Below are 18,882 nucleotides of genomic sequence, written 5' to 3'. Positions count from 1 at the left end.
TCATTGTACCTTTCACAAGCACATGGCGAGGGTGTGGTGGGGTCAAAAACTCTTTTCATGCACATCCATCTCTATTTCAACCATTTTCTAAGATGAAAAAGATCAGAAAAAAGGGGGCTTTTCCTGTATTCATCTATGTTCCATGAGGGTGACAAAAACCAGTGACCTTTTGATTATTTTGAATTGCCAAATCTGTGCAGATTCTTCTTATTGGTTGCTCCAACTCTTTTCACGAGAGCAACCAAACCCACATGTATTTCACAAAAGTAAAACTCGTAAAGGAAGTACAGCTTCTGCAAGATTTTCTAGAGTTTAGTGATGGGATGGCTTCTGCTCTCTTTTTGACTAATCCTTGAAGATGGGTTAGGTTTTGAAAAACCACCAGATTTGGGGCTCTCACCTCAGCCATGACCTCAGACAACCACATGCTACTTTGCTTTAATTAATTAATTAACAAGGAGAGAAGAGCAGTATCGATGATATATTATCGATAAATTTATTCATTTATAATTGAAAATTATGAATCTGAGTTATATAGAAAGTGTCTTTGCAAGAAGAATATTTTTATATCTTGAAAATCCCTTTTTTTTTTCCCCACAAAGGGAGACACAGAGACATATAAATGAAACATCTAATGCAAGGGAGAAGATAAAAAAAAATACATTGAAACTGTGCTTGTTTTGGCCATGATGTGGGGTAGCATGTACCCACCATTACTAGGGTTTTAGAAAATCAAGTTTGTTAGTATTATTGGCATAGGGAGGAGTAAACAAGTGAGAGTTGGTTTCCTTTTGAGGGCTCAATCTCTGACCACTTGGGAAGTGATGCTTTCATTTTCCATTAATTTCTAAGGTTTTATAATCAAATAATACTTCACTAAATTATTACATATGTGAAGATTAGTAAATTAAATTTTTAAATAATTGTAGATGACATTTCGAGGATTTTCTTTGATGTTTCAGACATAACGTATCTTTAACGATTTTTTAATATTTTTAAAATATTTTTCATCTTTCTTTATTTTTGAAAAAAAAAATTAAAAATGTTTCGTACTTGTCTCGAAAGACAGACTTCTGTGCCCAATTAATGAGCTTTTCTGATAAATATGTTCAAAAGACACATTTTTGTCTTCATTGGACGAATTCAAAAATTAAGGTAAAAAGTGTGAATTTGAAAAATTAGGTTATGGGTAATAATGAGAGGAATGATTCTCCCAAGTACCAAAGTGGAATTTTTGGAAGTTTGCATCCAAAGGCAACTAACCTTTGCAATTTCGAGGTTTCCTAGTACCTATTGAATAGGGTTTTCATTTTACCAAGCTAAGCAAAATAAAAAAAAAGGATTTTATTTATTTTTTGTTTCTTAAATTGGATAAATAACATAGTCCGTCTTTAATTTTGTGTTATGTAATAAAATAATTATTGTATTTTAATTTATTTTATAATAACTAATAAATTTTTAATTTTATTACAATTTAGTTCCTCTTTAAAAATTGTCAGATTTTATGAAAAAGTTATCAAGTTATAAATATTTAAAATTAAAAAATAAAGAAACAACGATTGTTGGCGATTGTGATTCAACATTTTGAAGATTCTGTACAAATTATATATATATATATATAATTTTCATATATATAAAATTTTAGTTAAAAAATAAATGAATCCTTTGATTTTGATAAGTATTTCTCGTGGAATTTAAAAAAGCAACTTAAAAGAAAATATAATGATTCACAACGAAAAAGAAAGAACCTAGCAATGGGTAAAATAAAAAAGCTCATTACTTGGCCCGATTAAGTAGGATAGTGGGGTAGTGGATGATGACGGTTATTTTGATGAGAAGAACTACTTATAACCGCTATATTAAGTGGGTTTTTGTCAACTACTACATTGATAGAAAATCCACAAAAGTTATAGATCATCACAACGATTTCTATAACTAAGGTCAAGAGAGAAAAATTGATTGAACTGTGTTCTAGTTATGTTCTAAGAAGATTAAATGCTCTTCAATCTTAAGATTAAATTCTCTTCAATCAATTTGGGTATTAGAGCATGAAATATATAAATATACAAATTGTGATTACATGTGGTATTAGAGCATGGTTGTGAAAATTGAATGGTTTATGCTTTTATGTAATAATAATATTTGTACATGAGGAAAGGGGAAGAAGATGATGGTTGTAGGAAGTAACCCATCGTCGGATGTCGAGAATTCATCGAAAGTCACGAATTTAGTCTGTATGAAAATAGATCACTCGTTGGAAATGATGGCGATGGTGAACTATGACAATGGTGGTGGAAGTTACTAGTGGTTACTAATGGTTAAGGGCGATTTCTACCACATCTCTTCATTTTCTTTGGTAGTGGTTTTTTGTCTAACCCTTATTCTCCAGTAATGGTAAATGCAAGAAATCTCTTGTCTTCTCCAATTTGACAATAAGAATTTCATGTCAGGCCTTGAATCGTGGGCTTATGGCTTGCGATAGGCATGAAGACATTAGCACACTAGCAGCTGACGGAGGCAAACCTTTCTATTACACATGTAGCTGGAGTCCAAAGGCTAGATGGGTTGCCAAAGAAACAAGACAATTGGCAATCAATGTTGTCAATTACAACGATTGTAGAAAGAAGAGAATGTGAAGAGGTGGCAATGGTTAGGTGAAGAAGGGCAAGGGGAAAAAAAACCCTAAGTCTTTAACCCGAGGTCGAGTAAACTCGATCCATTATTTTGGAATCTATATTCAATTGGCTACACTGGATCCATATAGATCTGAATCAAGATTAACCCAACCCACTTTAAAAAAAAATATTTTTAAAATTAATTTTTTGTACAAACTATGAAGACTATATTTGGTAATTAAGGCTATACTTGGTTATTATGGAAAATGTATGTATTATTGTTATAGTTTGATAGTCATCAAAATGACCAACTAGAATGTTTTACACGCATAAATAACAATTTATCCATGGCATTGAAAATGCCTATAAAGATATTACAAGAATAAATTGCATTTACTAATCATTAAACCTTTAGGATTTACTTAAAAGTAAATTGTTAGTAATGATTAGTGGGCATAATTAAGGTGTCTTAGTATTTTAACGAAATACATTTGTGTATCCAAAGATATCAAATTTATCTAGTTTGAAATAAAACTCACCTAATAAGGTTAACATCTTATGATAATATATAATAATGTCTACGCAAATGAGAACTATTGTATGTTTTAATAGTTTGATATTTGAATCAATTTAAAATTTGATTATGAGCTTTTTATTATGAAGCTATTATAGTCCAATCACAAGTATTATCTATTTTAATAGTTTAACATTTGTGGACCTTTAGAGACTCTAACTCATAATAGAGAGAAATATTTCATCATCTTTTTAGATGACTTTTCACGTTATGGTTATGTCTATTTGGTTCATGAAAAATCTTAATTAGTAGATGCTCATGAGGCGTACATAAAAGAAATTGAAAGGCAATTAGACAAAAAAATAAAAGTTATCAAATCCGATAAATATGGTGAATATTATGGAAATTATACTGATTCAAGTTAGTTTTCGAGTCCATTTTCTAAACTTCTCAAAAGTCATGGCATATGTGCACAGTATACTATGATAGGCACACCATAACAAAATAGTGTAGCAGAAAGGCGTAATCGGATATTAATGGATATAGTTTGGAGCATGAAGAGTAACGCTTCATTACTCAAGTTTTTGTGGATGTATGCACTTAAAACTACAACATATTTGTTAAATAAGGTTCCTAGTAAGGCAATTCAAGACACTTTTTGAATTGTAGACAAGAAGAAAACCTAGTTTAAGGCACTTGCATGTTTGGGGTTGCCCAATGAAAGCGAGAATATACAGTCCACAAGAAACTAAAGGGTACATATTTTATTGTCCAAACCATTGTCCAAAAATTATGGAAGCTAGTAATACAAAATTCTTAGAGAATGGTGAAGCTAGTGGGAGTGATGAATAAAATGTGGAAATAAAGGAACATCATAATGAGGTAATAAAAGAAATCAAGCTAGATGTCCCTTTATCCATAATTGTTCCTTCTTCTACTATTATACCAAGATTTGTTCCTAATACTAAAGAACATTTTAACAGTACAAAACAACAAGTAACTGAAGAATCACTTCCTAAAGGTACTAGCTCACAAATGGATAATATAGATGAACCATAAGAAATGGTATTAATGAGACCTCAAAGAGAAAGGAAATCAGTCATTTTGGATGATTATATGGTCTATTTACAAAAGTCAGATTTTGATATTAGAATTAATAAATATCCAGTCTCATTTTCACAAACTATAGAAAGTGATCAATTAGATAAGTGGATTGATGCTATGAAAGATGAGTTGAAATCCATGGAGTAAAATGATGCTTGGGATCTCGTCAAGTTGGAAGAAGGTTGTAAAAAAGTCAGATGTAAATGGGTTTTTAAAAACAAACACGACTCAAATGGCAACATAGAATGATATAAAATTAGATTGGTTGCCAAGGATTATAATAAAAAAAATATGGCATTGGTTATTATTGAGTTATGTTTTGATGATGATGTTGATAAAAAAATATTAGGTAAAACTTTAATAAATTTAATGATAAATCGAGTAAAGCCTTGAGTTAATTGAGAAACACATCAAACTACTCGAGTAAATATTTTTGGTAATTGAGTGCATGTGATTAGGAAAGTTGGCTTTAATCATCTTTCAAAACATCACTCAAGTATTTATTTCTAGTAATTGAGTAGATCTGTTTTTGGATTTACTATTAATCAAGTAAAGAAAGGATAAGTTGAGTGACAAGTTATCGTACTCGACTACCTTTGTGACTTAATCGAGTAATACTTGAAAATTATTAGTTCAATCAAGTATCTCATAGGTATTCTAATGTTTAATAGAATATATATTTGTTGTACTCGAGTAATGCATTGAAAAATACTACAATCAAGTGATCTAAGTTATATTCTACTGATGGAGATATTAGTCGAGTAAATATACTTAGTAATCAAGTAAGAAACATAGCTGAAATAGCAAGTCTCTATGCTCATATCTTTAATTGACTAAAAGAAACCAATAATCGAGTATATAATCTTTTTAGTCGAGTAATGAATTCTCTTCATCAAGTAATGAATCAACTATGAAATGTCAAGTCTCTGTACTTTGACATTAATCGATTAAGAGTTACACTTAACTGAGTATTTTATTTCTTAGTCGAGTAAATCTATATCTTAATCGAGTACATTATGCTAAATAGAGAATAGGTCTCTATATCTCATTTATTAATCAACTAAGTAATCGGTATATCATACTCGAGTAATGACATGATTCAATCGAATACCAAAAATGGCTAATCGAGTAATCCTTCTGAAGCATTTATGCTAATTGATTATGATCTATCCGATATTCAAGCAAGTGTTATTATATAATCGAGTATTTATGTGACTTAGTTGAGTAAATTTGATTAGACAGAGAGTGTATCTCTATATTCAAATTAGTAATTAACTAAGTGAGTTGTATAATCGAGTAAGGCTTGAGTTTAATCGATTATCACTAAAATCCACTTGAGTAATTGCTAAAAGTAATTAGGTAATCTTATTTTTTACTCGAGTATTTATATGCAGATTTTAAAAAATATAGCCATTACATAAAGCATTTAATGCATTCAATTTTGACTGTTTGAGCTATTCTTGTTGCATTTAATGTCGTTTGATTGTTCTTTAATATAGATAGAATGCATATTGAGTTTACTTCTGAACAATTAGGACACTTAGAAATGATTAAGTGAGACGAGGATGAGTAGAAATAAATTTAATCACACTTTATATTTGATCATTTACTAGATATATATACATGAGCAACCCTTTGCTTGCTCCTAGAATCTAGGAATTCAAAACAAATTTAAAAATATAGTACAACAAGAGATATGATAAGATTTAAACTTGAAATGTAGTTTTCTCCTATCCTTATGGAACAACTGTAACTTCTTATCCTTTCCTTATCTCCTCATATTTCTTTAATTTCAACATCTTCTTCTCATCACCTTATCACATATTCCAAACTACTCTTATTCAATTAATTTTTTTTCTTCAAACAAATTCAAATATATAAGTTATGAAAAATTCTAAAACTCTATACATGCATATTTGTGAACTAATTTGACTATTATCAATCAGTTGTTGATTGTGTAGGTAATTCAAAATCAAAAGACTCAAAACTCCTATAAAAAGTCATGGACAATATTGAGCTACTGCTACTCTTCAAGCCAAAATTGTGTTGCTTCTAAAAACCACTTGATTAGTTGCTCCCAAAGCTTATATTCTTATTGGATATGCTCAAGTCATCATTTGGTTGAGCTTCATGAAGAATTTTTCTAAATCATAAACTTTCAAAAGAGTGGAATGCTTTAGTTATTCATTCTTTTCACTCTTCTAATAAAAATCCCTTGTGAGCTATACTTCTTATTCTTTGAGTGCTCTTCTTTGTTGTGAGTTTATCCTTCAATTTTTCTTTCAACAAAGTGATTGTAATGGTTCTATCTCATCACATGAAAATGTATATAAGGTTGTTACTTTGTCCATAAAAGAAAAGGTTATTGCTCAACCTATAAAAGTAAAGGTTTAACTTAATCTATAAAAGTTGAGGTTTCAACTTAGTCTTTAAAAGTTGAGGTTCCAACTTATCCTATAAAAATTGAGATTCAGCTATACCTGTAAAAGTTGTGTAAATGTTATAGTTGATCTTGTAAAAGCTATCATGTCAATAGACTGATTAAAATCTTTAGTGAGAAGTTAAGGTAGTGAATGTAGGTAGTTGGGTCGAACCACTATAAATGTTGTGTTTGGTGCTTGTTTTCTGTTTCTCTTTATTTGTGATTTCAACATGCCATACATCTTCATTTCATGATTCAAGCATTGTCTTTATATTGTAAGTATAAATGTTTTATCATCAAGCATTAGTTTTAGAATCATGAATGTTTATCATTGCCGATCTTTATTTACAACAAAAGTATTTCAAAGAAATTAAATTTAAAACAAATTTTGTGCATGATTTTACAAATTAACAAAATATTTGAAACACCCAATTTACCCCATCCCTCCTCTTAGGTGTATACTCCTATGAGTAAATATAAGGACAAAAAGACATTTTTGCCTATCTCAAAGAAAGATTCACTAAGGATAATTTGGTGGCTCATTTTGATTTGGAGTTACACCAGATGAATGTGAAAATCATTTTTCTTAATGGCGGATTTGGAAAAGAAGGTCTATATGGATCAACCTAAGGGTTTCCATAGAAAGTAAAAGCCAAATGGTGTATAAATTTAAGAAGTCAATATATGGACTTAAACAAGCTTCTCGGCAATGGTACAACAAGTTTAATGATACCATAACATCTACTAGATTTAATAAAAACATTGTTGATTGAAGTATATACCAAAAGGTCAATAGGAGCAAGTTTATCTTTCTAGTTCTATAAGTTGATAACATCTTACTTGCTACTAATGATTTGGATATATTGCATGAGGCTAAAGTTTTCCGCTTAAAGAATTTTGAAATGAAAGACATGAGAGAAGCATCCTATATAATAGGAATTGAAATATTTCGTGACAGATCACAAGCAATGTTGGGATTGTCTCAGAAAGCCTACATTGAACAAATTCTAAAGAGATTTAACATGGATAAATGTTTAGTTGGAATTTCTCCAATACAAAAATAAGACGAATTTAACCTCATGAAATGTCCAAAGAATGATATGGAACAAAAGCAAATGGAAGCAATTTCATATGCTTCAGTTATGGGCAGTCTTATGTATGTGTAGACCTACACTAGGCTAGATATAAGTTTTGCAGTCGACATGTTAAGCATGTATCAAAGTAATCCTAGTTTGGATCATTGGCAAGCTGCAAAGGTGTCAAGGTACTTGCAAGGAACAAAGAATTATATGCTCATGTATAGAAGATCCAATATTTTAGAAGTGGTTGGATACTCGGATTCAAATTTCGCTGGATGCCTTAACAGTAGAAAGTCCACATTTTGGTATCTGTTCATATTAACAAAATGAGCAATATCCTAAAAGAGTGTGACACAATATGTCATTGCTGCATCAACCATGGAGGCAGAGTTTGTGGTATGTTTTGAAGCCACAATCCTTGCATTATGGTTCTGGAACTTTACTTCAAGGCTTGGGATTATCAACACCATAAGCAAACTGCTTAAAATTTATCGTGGTAATTCTACAAGAGTTTTCTTTTCCAAGAACTACAAATACTCAAAAGGTGTCAAACACATAGAATTGAAGTATTTTGTTGTTAAGGAAGAAGTTTAGAAATAAACATTGTTGATTGAGCATATTAGTACAGATCTCATGATAGCAGATCCTTTAATAAAAGGTTTACAATCAAAGTTATTTAAAGAACATGTTCATAGAATAGGTCTTGGTTGTAATGATGACTAATGTGTGTGATAACACTTTGAGCTCTATGTCTATGACATACATTACATATTTTTTCTATTGCTCATGTTTGTGCATATGTTATTGATTTCAAGCAAACTGAAAAATCTTTTCAAGCATTATTATGGACATTATAAATTATTTATGGTGAGTTGTAGGTGTTGTGGTATATGGAACGAAGTGTATTGTATTAAATAGTACATGACTGCCATATATAACTCAACTAAATAATTTGTCATGATATGATATTATGTCATCAGCCATTATCTCAAATGCATTAATAATTGTTACATTATAGTAATTGAGCCAAGTGGCAAAATGTAAAATAAAAGCCTGTTATGTGGCCCAATTTAGTGGGATAGTAGGGTAATGGATGACGATAGTTACTTTGATGGGAGGAATTGTCTGCAACTACTACATTAAGTGCTTATTGGTCCTGTCTCTTCCTATAAATTGACAAAAAAACCCACAAAAGTTATAGACCATCCTAATGATTTCTATAACCAAGGTCAAGAGAGAAAATTTGAATGAACTAGGTTCGAGTTATGTTCTAAGAAGATTAAGTGCTCTTCAATCTTGAGATGGCATCTTTATCATCAATCAACTTGGGTACGCAATTTGATTTTTAACAGTACATAATCTAGCATGAAATCATGTTAATTTTATGATCCTAATTATGCGCTTACATGATTATGAAATATACAAATTATGATTATAATGGGTTTTTCCATCATTAGGTACATAGTGGATATAGTAGCGATTATTGATAGCAACTATTGGTAATGGTTATTTTTGTGTTTTTTGACTAAATAAAGGATTATAGAGTTGTCCAATATATGCTAAGCAATCTTCTTAATTTTAAAATATTTTCATAAATATATTAAAAATTATATATATATCAAATTAGAACTTGTTTTTGACAAAATCAAGGGTTAGAAGTTTAGTCAAAACCAAACCAATTTGTGAGGAAAGCTAAAAAGAAATAGAAAACACTATGTTTCATTCTTTATGCATTCATATTCTACTAAAACCTCCGTGATAGCATTAATATTCTTCTCAATTCAACTTAGAGTGCTTATTTTTGTGCTCAGGTAAGTCATTCTGCATAGTAATTTGGAAAAGGCAAAACCCTTATGTGTCTTCATAGTAAAACGATAGTCAACTCTTGACTGCATTATGAATTGACGAATTTGGCTCTGAGTGTTTTGTTCTAGTGAGCATCCCAAGTTGGTTACATCACAGTAAACTTTTGAAATTTCAACTAGTTTCATTCCTTTGGTCCTAGTTTTTATTGAGTATATATTGTCATTCTCTGGTGACTCTTCCATGGCCTCCTTCATGTTGAGTGCTTAATCTAGGAGATTTATAGCTAATTTTGAAGATCTCTTAATGCTCATCTCAATCTCACTTTCGGGTTTTCGCTTGCTTAAAAGATGCGAATAGAGCAATGTCTTTCTCTTCAAAAGATTTTAGATAAATTTAGCTGTACTTTGTTGATTTTGTATTCATTCCATGTTTTTTTTTTATCTTGGCTCAATTTCGTTGGGATCCTGAGGGTAGTGTTAGTTTTTTCTTGATGACATTGTTCTTTTGGATATGTCCTGATTTTGTGGGTGATAATGCTTTTGTGTTTTTTTTTTTTCTATTAATACATCTTACTTACAAAAAATAAAAAAAATGGTAAGAATCAAAATATGATTTGATTGATTTAGGACAATTTTTATTTTTTTTCTTTTACTAAGTTTGGTTCGTGCCCAATTCTTTTAGGCTCAATTTACATTTGGATTAGGTATGATAAAAATAACACTTTATGTTGATGTGATTTTTAAGTCATTTTATTTGAATTGAAATTCAAAATACTTTCACTAATTATGAAACGAAACGATAAATTTTAAATTTTAAATAAAAATGACAAAATCAACTGATTTTGTCTATTATAAATTTTTAATATGAATGCAATGAATTTTGAAACGACCCCCCTCAATAAAACCCGACTAAGTTGGTAGATTGAATTTGCCTTTGTAATTAGGTTTATTTTGATCCCTAAATTTGAAGTCTAATCACAATTAATTTGAATTCAAACTAATATTAAACATATATAAACATAAAAATATCTCCTCCTCCTTAGACTCCCCTGCGGTGGCGTATGAGTTGGGACAACCAAAACACTATTAACAATGAGGAGCATAAGGAAACACATTAACCATGCAAAATGAGTCTTTGTTGTGATAATTATGAGGGGGAAAGACATTAGACATTTTACATTTTTCAATGGCCCCCAAAATTGACCAAAGTTTATGGGAAATACATACATAGTTGAATCAAACATTATTTATGGCATTCTCCGTGTATGGTGTACGATGGATGTATCCAACCATTTCCAATATAAAAAGTTGGCTAAAAATACCTTTTTATCCCCGAACTCTCCCCGTTTAACCACTTATGTCTCTTAATTTGAGGGGGATCTATTGTGTCCCTCAAGTTGGAAAAAGAACCTATTACACTTTTGAAATCTCAAAATTTCGCACGAGATACACGCTTTGACAAAATTTTATATTAATACATATATACACACACAGTGCACAATGACGAGGGCAGACGCCGACGATGAAAGCATAGGCAATGGGCGACGACAACAGAGAAGATGTGTGCAACAAAGAAGAGGATCGAGTTTCATCCTAGGATGAAACCTAATTTCATCCAACTGATAAATAATAAGCCCCTGAACTTACCCCATTTAATTACTTATGTCCCGACCTTATAAAATTTTATCATTTGATGTTGATAAATTATACACAATTATTTATCAAAATTTTATATTCATACAATATATATATATATATACATTGATGTACAACTGATAAATTTTTATCATTAGATGTCGATAAATTATATACAATTATTAAAAAATATATTAATATAATATATATATATATTAAATATAAAAATGGTTGTTGTGTATATATGTGAAAAAATCAAACAAAACTGAAATTGAAAATGCAATCATAATCGAGTTTAATATATATGTGAAAAAATCAGTCGAAACTAAAACTAAAAAATGCAATCCTAATCGGGTTTAATTGATTAAACCCAGTACCAGGTTTAATCAATCAATTAAACCCTGTAACTATCGCCGTCGACCGTGTTCGCAACCGCCATTAACCATTGTTGTCGCCATCACTGTGTCTATTCATCTTCTTCATCCAGATTTGGGCGACCCTTTGTCTTATCTGATTGTTATAGCAATCGCCTTCATCATTTGCCCCTTCGCCGATTGTTTTCTCCTCGCCATCATTGTCCGCTACCCCCGTCACCGACCACTTCTTTTCCCATCGATTGCCTCTATTTTGTTCGGTCAAGCTTCACCTCCATCGTCGTTAATCACGGCCCATTTAGTCCTTGTCTGCCATTAACGAGCAAGCCATTACCCAAATCTTGACTATTTGCCACCTAGTCTATCTCTTGCTTCCCTCAACCACACGTGATTTCACGCATGGTACTGACTCGACAATGAAGTGTTTGATGGGTCAAAAATTAAAACTTTAAGTGTCTAATAAGTCCATGGGCATAATAAGTCTCTCCTCAAATTAGGAGACATAAGTAATTAAATGAAGAGAGTTCTAAGACAAAAAGGTATCTAAATAAGTTTGATTTGAATGGAAACTGTCACACCGACTTAGTTTTGAATTTGAATTTGAATTTGAGAGTAAAACCCGAAATTAAAATGGGCTTGGAAATCTTCAAAACCTACAAATTCAATCTTTCTCAATTGTCCAAAGTGATGGATAGGGACATTAACGTCACTTTCAAATTTTAAATGATGTTATTTGACTTCAACTGTCCAGCCCCAACCTAATATCTAATTCAAATAATATGGAAAAAACCTTCATCCGTTGAAAAACAAACTAATTAATAAGAGCCACCAAACTCAATGATCTTCGTTGACTTAGGTTGGAGGATGTTATGTTAGTTAATTAATAAGCTCACAGATGTTCATTTTCCCAACGTTCACGTGATCTCCTACCAACTCTCACGTAAGCACCGAGAAAATAATTGGGCCATCATCATAATAACAGGTTTGGGCCTGACTTTTAGCCGAATCTGAAATGGATCCGACGAAATCATGGGCCCATGGTTCAGCCCCTTAAACCCAAACAAACAAGTCCAAAGCAGGGCCCAAGCCTTAATGAATTGTTGAGAATGGTTGAATACAAGGTCCAACAAATGGATCTCCGCTAATGAGTATCCAATAAGTAGTAATATTCCAATAGAAATGAGAATGTAAAATTAAATAAATTACCCACTAAGAATGAATGAGAAAAAGACACAAAAAAACAAAAGACAAAATATGAAAAAGGGTTCCCAAAATCCAAATCAATTCCTACGTAACCATTCCATGGGATTCAATACATTTACCCTATAATTGGAGGGAATTTTTTGGGCCCAAATGAAATGAAATGAAATGATCCGTCGACTATTGTCATGTCATGGAGATGGAGATGGAGATGGAGAGATTCTATTCTATTCTATTCTATTCTATGCCCACGCGACGCCCCTTCTCTTCCCTTCCCGCGAAAAGCAATTTAAACAAATAATAAAAGCAATTAATTAATTGAGAATTCGAAGCCTTTGGCAGTTGGCACGGCGCAACACTCATCCTTCCCTTCCAACGGAAGAAAGTGGAGAGAGAGATGGAGAGAATCGCTTTTCGCACTTCCACAAAGCTATTCCTTGTTTGACATTCTTCTTCTTCTTCTTCTTCTTCTTCTTCTTCATGTTCGGATGCATCCATCCATATAATATATGCAGAGAGAGAGAGAGAGAGAGAGAGAGCAAACTTGGATTCTTTGAAGGCTTCGAGATCGCAATCATGTCGCTGAGCGTTCCTCGACAAACAACCGACGCCAACAGGAACTTCCAGCTGTACTGGTGCTATCACTGCCACCGGACGGTCAGGTTGGCCCCCCAGAACCCGTCCGAGATCATCTGTCCCCGTTGCTTCGGTGAGTTCCTTTACGAGATCGACCTTGTCAGGCCCGATCCCCTCCTCGAGTTCACTCAATTCGATCCCTCCCCAGAAGCCCGCTTTCTCGAAGTCCTATCTATCATGTTGGATCCCCTGACCCGCACGAGAAATCGAGTCCTTGACACGAGAGAAGATCATCCTTTAATAGACGCAAGATTCCGTGCGCCAAGGCGGCGAAATCGTTTATCTGATGAGAGAGCGGAAGGCGGCAGCCGGGGCTGGCAGTGGCCGTGGCACCGAAACCGGGTTTTCGACTTAACGGACGATGAATGGACGCCGGAAAGCGGGATTCTGGCCCGCCCCAGGCGCTGGATTTTGGTGCCAGGCGGACGAAATGCCGAGCAGGAAAACTTGATGCCTTCAGGGGTCAATCCTCGGGATTACTTTGCAGGGCCAGGGCTAAGCGAGCTGATTGAACAACTGACTCAAAATGACAGACAGGGTCCTGCCCCAGCGCCAGACTCCGCCATAAACGCTCTTCCCACCGTGAAGATCACGCCGAACCATCTGGCTAGCGATTCGCTTTGCCCGGTTTGCAAGGAGGAGTTCGAAGTTGGTGGGGAAGCGAGGGAGCTTCCTTGCAACCACATATATCATTCTGATTGCATTGTTCCATGGTTGAGGCTTCACAATTCTTGCCCAGTATGCCGCCACGAGGTGCAGGTGGCGGTCAACGTCGGAGCTCGGGCTGAGTCGTCTGATGATGACGGTAGGAACAGGCGGTGCATGAGGCTGAGACAACTGGCTTCTTTGTGGCCCTTTCGCTCGAGGTATCGACCACCCAACCATGGAGGTGATAACATTACCACTCGGCGGCACTAAGGCTTGTTATACTTCTTCTATCTTTTCTGTAAATCTTCATGTTGATCGTGCAAAGTGCTCAGGTTCCAATATATGTTAAAAATTTATGATCTGTTCTGAGGTCTCAATTTGATTCAAGATTTTTGGTTTGAAATTAGTAAAAATGCTTGTTTTTAAAAGGAATATTTGGTTTCAATTTATGGGGGAAGGGAAAGATAATTCCCGTGATTGAATAACATTCGGTACAAGGAAATAAAATACATCAAGCATCCCTCAAACTTGGTATTAAAGTAAGGATTAAGCTTTATGTTTCGAGACTTATCCATAATACTATTTACATTATTCAAAAGTTGGTATCGAATGTAACATTACGTTAGAATGTAATTTCAAGAGACATAATTTAGTGAAAACTTCAATGGTACCAAGTGTAATTTATTTATACTAAAGCAAATGGGAAACAACAGTTCAATCATTTAGGAGGAATTAAGTAGGAAAGTAGGGTATTTGTGGAGTGAAATTGTTATACTTAATAACGTTTGCCCGACGTTTGCTCGACGCGGGCAAAATCAGAGGGATCTATGCCCGCATCAGGCAAATCCAATGGAGGCAATAAAACATTTCTGATATTAAGTCATCCATAAATGATCTCAAAATCAAATACCCACGTGGTGTACTTTCATTGTAAAGACTTCAGCTAAAACCCAATAGAGTGAACAATCCTTTACACATGGCAGGAGGACCCCATCACTTATAACCCTAACTCTTTTTGAGGAATAATCACCATACCCTCCATACATACATACATACATGTTATACTGAAATCTTCATGTAACATGTCTGGGTGTTTCCAGCAGCTGATGGATCGAGATCTTGCCTTATTCTATAGCTGGTAATGTTGCAGTAAACGCTCGAACATGTTATTCTTATCAGCTAATTATCAGTGGCTAGTTGAAGTTCAAGCACGGTATATGGGATGGGATGGGATGGTATGGTATGGTATGTCAGTTTCTCTATGCTGCTAATGGTAAATGCGTTACAACCCTCGAATGATTTTGCTGAATTCCTCAGAAACTTTTGGTTTCTTTTTCTGCATGATGCAGGGTTTTAGAGGATTCAAGTCTCCACAGGGGATGCCGCAAGTTCTTCCTTGTACGAGGATAATCTATTGCTATAAGCCTCTTCGGCTATTTGGTGTACATGACGTCTGAAATAAAAAAAACCCTCAAAGAAAACAAACTAAAAACAAAGAGAGACAGTTATATGGGCCAAACTGCAGAAGCTGTATATAGTTCTATTAGGACCTCGTTGTTATCTGCTAATGAGCATTTGTTTGATTTCCGACTTTGTTTTACTCCAATTTATAGCAGGATCATGTGGGCAACTCATGAATTAATTAAAAGAAAAAATAAGGCAAAATAAATCCTTAACAAGAAGTAACTTGCATTCACTCAGCAACCAGGGTAAAATTCAGGGGGGGGGGGGGGGAATCATATTTATTCCTGCATTACAACGTTTTCAGTAAGATAATTAAAATTAAAAAGGTACCAACCTGAGGTTTGAACATGATTTTCTCATAAACTCACAGCACTGCTAAATGAATTCCCAATTTCCACACTACGCAGCTTTTCTCATGTCATCACAGACATCTAGAACTAGAACCACGAGAGACAGTGCCAGCATGAAAACCTTCTGTATATGCTGTATTTTTAAACATTGTCTGCAACGAAAGAGATCTGCGTGTCAACATACAGTACTAAAAAATATTTGATGTAAGGAATCAGAAAATTCAAATGATCAGATCCAATATGCCTATCCCCTATATCACATCAAAAAACTTTTTCAAGAAAATTTGGATGAATGTAATTTACTGGGCTATATACCTAGATCTAAGCATAGACAAGGTTGGCCTCTCAGTGAGTACAAAAACGTCTTCATTCTGATTTCAGGGCCACTCAAAATACGCAACAGAAACTTTTCCGCCCACAACCATAGCAAACAGGCAGCCACAGTTCAGGAGAGGTACAAACAACCATCAACCTTGGATACATCCTCGATGGCTAACATACATGGGCATCCATATCTATTACTAAAATGTTCTACAGAAACCAAGGTTAAACAAAATGGTATGCTAATTAGGGAAAAGAATGTGAATATCATATTCCTTCCTCAGCTGAACTACATTGTTGGATAGCAACTTCCATTAGCTTTCTAACTGAATAAGCACCATAATAGGCAAACAATTGAAAGTCAAACTTCAAGTAGAGATCTAAAACATCAGTTAATAGTTATCTTTGATGAAATGAACCCCGAGTTTTAACAATAGTGCAATTGGACCTGGTTTTCCCAAATAAGGTGGTTAATAGCAATGTACAGAAATATGAAACAAATAATTCCATAGTGAAGCACTTTTAATTTACAGGGAGATAGGAAGCAGATAAGAGAAGAAAAACTTACAGCCAAATTAATTAAATCCACCCTCAGACGTTTTCTAATACTGTCTGATACAAGAGAACCAAGCTGTTGCCCATTTTGCTTACTTATCCCGTCCTCAATCTGCATTATTTTCTTTTTCAGCTGGACAGAAGCGGCTAAGTTCCAAGAAAGAGCATATTCAGCTTACCTCTGAAAGTACTATAGCTGATGTTTTCTCTAGTACTTCTGAGATGAATTTCTCAGAATCAGCAAAGGAATGTGACAATTTGGCACCAGTAGATTTCTCCTTTTTGGAATCATTGGATTGCTTAGGAGCTTTTTCTATGTAAAAGAGAGAAGAAAGTGTTAAAAACTACAACCATAAAATACAATCAAAATCAATTAAACTATAGGTCCACGGAGCTGCAACATGAAATTGCAGAACTTCTTCAAAATTCTTTTTTTTTTTTTTTTTTCAGTTTTCCTTTTTTGAATGTTGTTTGTTTGTTTTTGTTTGGCCTTTTTTTTTTTTTTTTGACATAATGTCATTGGACATATTAAAGAATCTAAGTTTCAGTGGAAAGCTAATTGGAGATTGGACTTTAAATAACTTTCACCACTCAATCTCCCACAATAAGAAAATGTAGGTAAAAAAGATCACATACCTGAAGAATAAATATTTTTACATTAAATGAGATTACATTAAAGAGGTTGAGATCATAATAGTCTTTTAGAAGACACTTATTTGTTCTCATTTGCTTCAACCTAGTTATTTGAAGGTGTAGATAACTGCTTCATGACTGCAATGGCAAACCCACTATCTCCAATTCATCCTCATTGTGTGGACGCAAGAGACCTTACCAGCCTATGTTAGAACATTTGGTGCCCTAATCTCACAGGCAAGATTGGTGTGTGTTGGGACCACCCTTCAAGGACACTATGATTGAGCTTTTCTAGAACCACCACACTCCCCAGTGCACAAACTCCACATTCTGTGGGTAAGTTGAGCAATCTTGTGCTGGAGCCATGTGCTTAACTGCTCTTCACCCAAAAAGGTAAAGAGGGAAAACCACCTGCCATTGTGTGGTCATCAGAGAACTGCAACAATGCCTGAAAGCACTGTCGAAACTGCCTACAATTCTGAGCTGAGATCCGCTTGCCCCCTCTCAATTTCGATCAATCTTTGTTTCCTTTCAACTTATATTGAAAAAGCTGCTCTAGCTCACCTATCAACGCCAAGAACGATTAAAATCGGCTTAATTCTTGAATTCACTACCCGATCAGTTCCGCAGAGTCGTCGAATTGCCAAAGTTCACAGCCTAGAATCGATCATAATCACAGCCAAGGATTGACTAGCTCTAATACCATTTGTCATGTACCTAGGGCTTTACCTAGGTTTTGAGAAGTAATGGGGAGGAAAGAGGGAGTTGGATAAGAAGGAAGGAAGAAATCAGAAGGAATGAGGGAAGAATTCCAGGAAGAACAGAGTCTGAGAGAGGGTGATTAGGGAGAAATAAGAGGAAAGGGGGGGGGGGGGGGGGGGGAAATTGAGAGAAATTGAGATCAGATTTCATTCAATAATATTCTTCTCTACTTTGAATTAAATTGGATCAACCTTATAAACAGATCCAGGTAGCTAAGGTTTGGCGCCAACAAGGCTGCCAAATATTCAAATCAAGCACAACTAAAAACCACTACAACTACAGTACAACTAAAAAGAAATTCATCTTATCTCTAATTACTACCACATCCTTGGGTCATGACACTAATTTGAGGGGAATGTAGAGAGAAGTATGTCAGATTCGAGGATCTGACAAGGGATCGTTTTGGTAGGATTAAGAGTGAGAGAGAATTTGGGGGTAGAGTTCAAATGGAAGGGAGGGAAACAACAAGAAAGAAGGAGAATGTTCAAGAGAAAGATAAGAGAAAAGAATTCAAATCATTTCTCAACCTCCTTTCCCCCCTCTAGCTATGGCTTATTTATAGCCTAGCAATACATCCATCCAGTATGTACAATCCGGTAAAGCACAACCACTTAACGACTAAATACAAGCAATACAAGCAGCAAGCATAAGAAAAGAAATACAATGATGTCACAACCCCAGGGGTAAATCCGTAAAGGGCCAATAGTAGAAATTAATTGGTTAGCTAACAGCCCATTCTTTACTGTTACGTTAGTTAGGCTGCTG

At 34.2% G+C, this 18,882-nt stretch overlaps 2 protein-coding genes across 3 annotated transcripts in view; one reads left to right on the top strand and one right to left on the bottom strand.

Moving 5' to 3' along the window:
• Positions 1–13,147: 13,147 nt before the first annotated feature.
• Positions 13,148–15,573, top strand: LOC127807497 (probable E3 ubiquitin-protein ligase RHC1A). Of its 2 annotated transcripts, XR_008024696.1 has the most exons (3): positions 13,148–14,273; positions 15,136–15,277; positions 15,382–15,573. XR_008024696.1 is itself a non-coding variant. In XM_052345385.1 (2 exons), the coding sequence occupies exons 1-2, from the start codon at positions 13,229–13,231 to the stop codon at positions 15,165–15,167; spliced, it is 1,077 nt and encodes a 358-aa protein (XP_052201345.1). In that variant the 5' UTR covers positions 13,148–13,228; the 3' UTR covers positions 15,168–15,573. The 2 variants fall into 2 exon arrangements, 1 of the variants encoding a protein (XP_052201345.1); XM_052345385.1 differs by having other exon boundaries at positions 15,136–15,573.
• Positions 15,574–15,699: 126 nt separating this feature from the next.
• LOC127807498 (uncharacterized) overlaps positions 15,700–18,882 on the bottom strand; it is a 39,393-nt gene continuing 36,210 nt past the window's right edge. Inside the window, exons 10-12 of the mRNA XM_052345386.1 lie at positions 16,902–17,035; positions 16,736–16,834; positions 15,700–15,998 (exon numbers count right to left, since the gene is read on the bottom strand). Of these exons, the coding sequence (XP_052201346.1) occupies positions 15,918–15,998; positions 16,736–16,834; positions 16,902–17,035 (314 nt within the window). The 3' untranslated portion in view covers positions 15,700–15,917. The remainder of the gene's footprint in view (positions 15,999–16,735; positions 16,835–16,901; positions 17,036–18,882) is intronic.

This window comes from Diospyros lotus, chromosome 8 (genome assembly GCF_014633365.1).
Source record: "Diospyros lotus cultivar Yz01 chromosome 8, ASM1463336v1, whole genome shotgun sequence".
In the NCBI taxonomy this organism is placed as follows: Eukaryota; Viridiplantae; Streptophyta; class Magnoliopsida; order Ericales; family Ebenaceae; genus Diospyros; species Diospyros lotus.
This window is presented reverse-complemented; position numbering and strand designations above follow the sequence as displayed.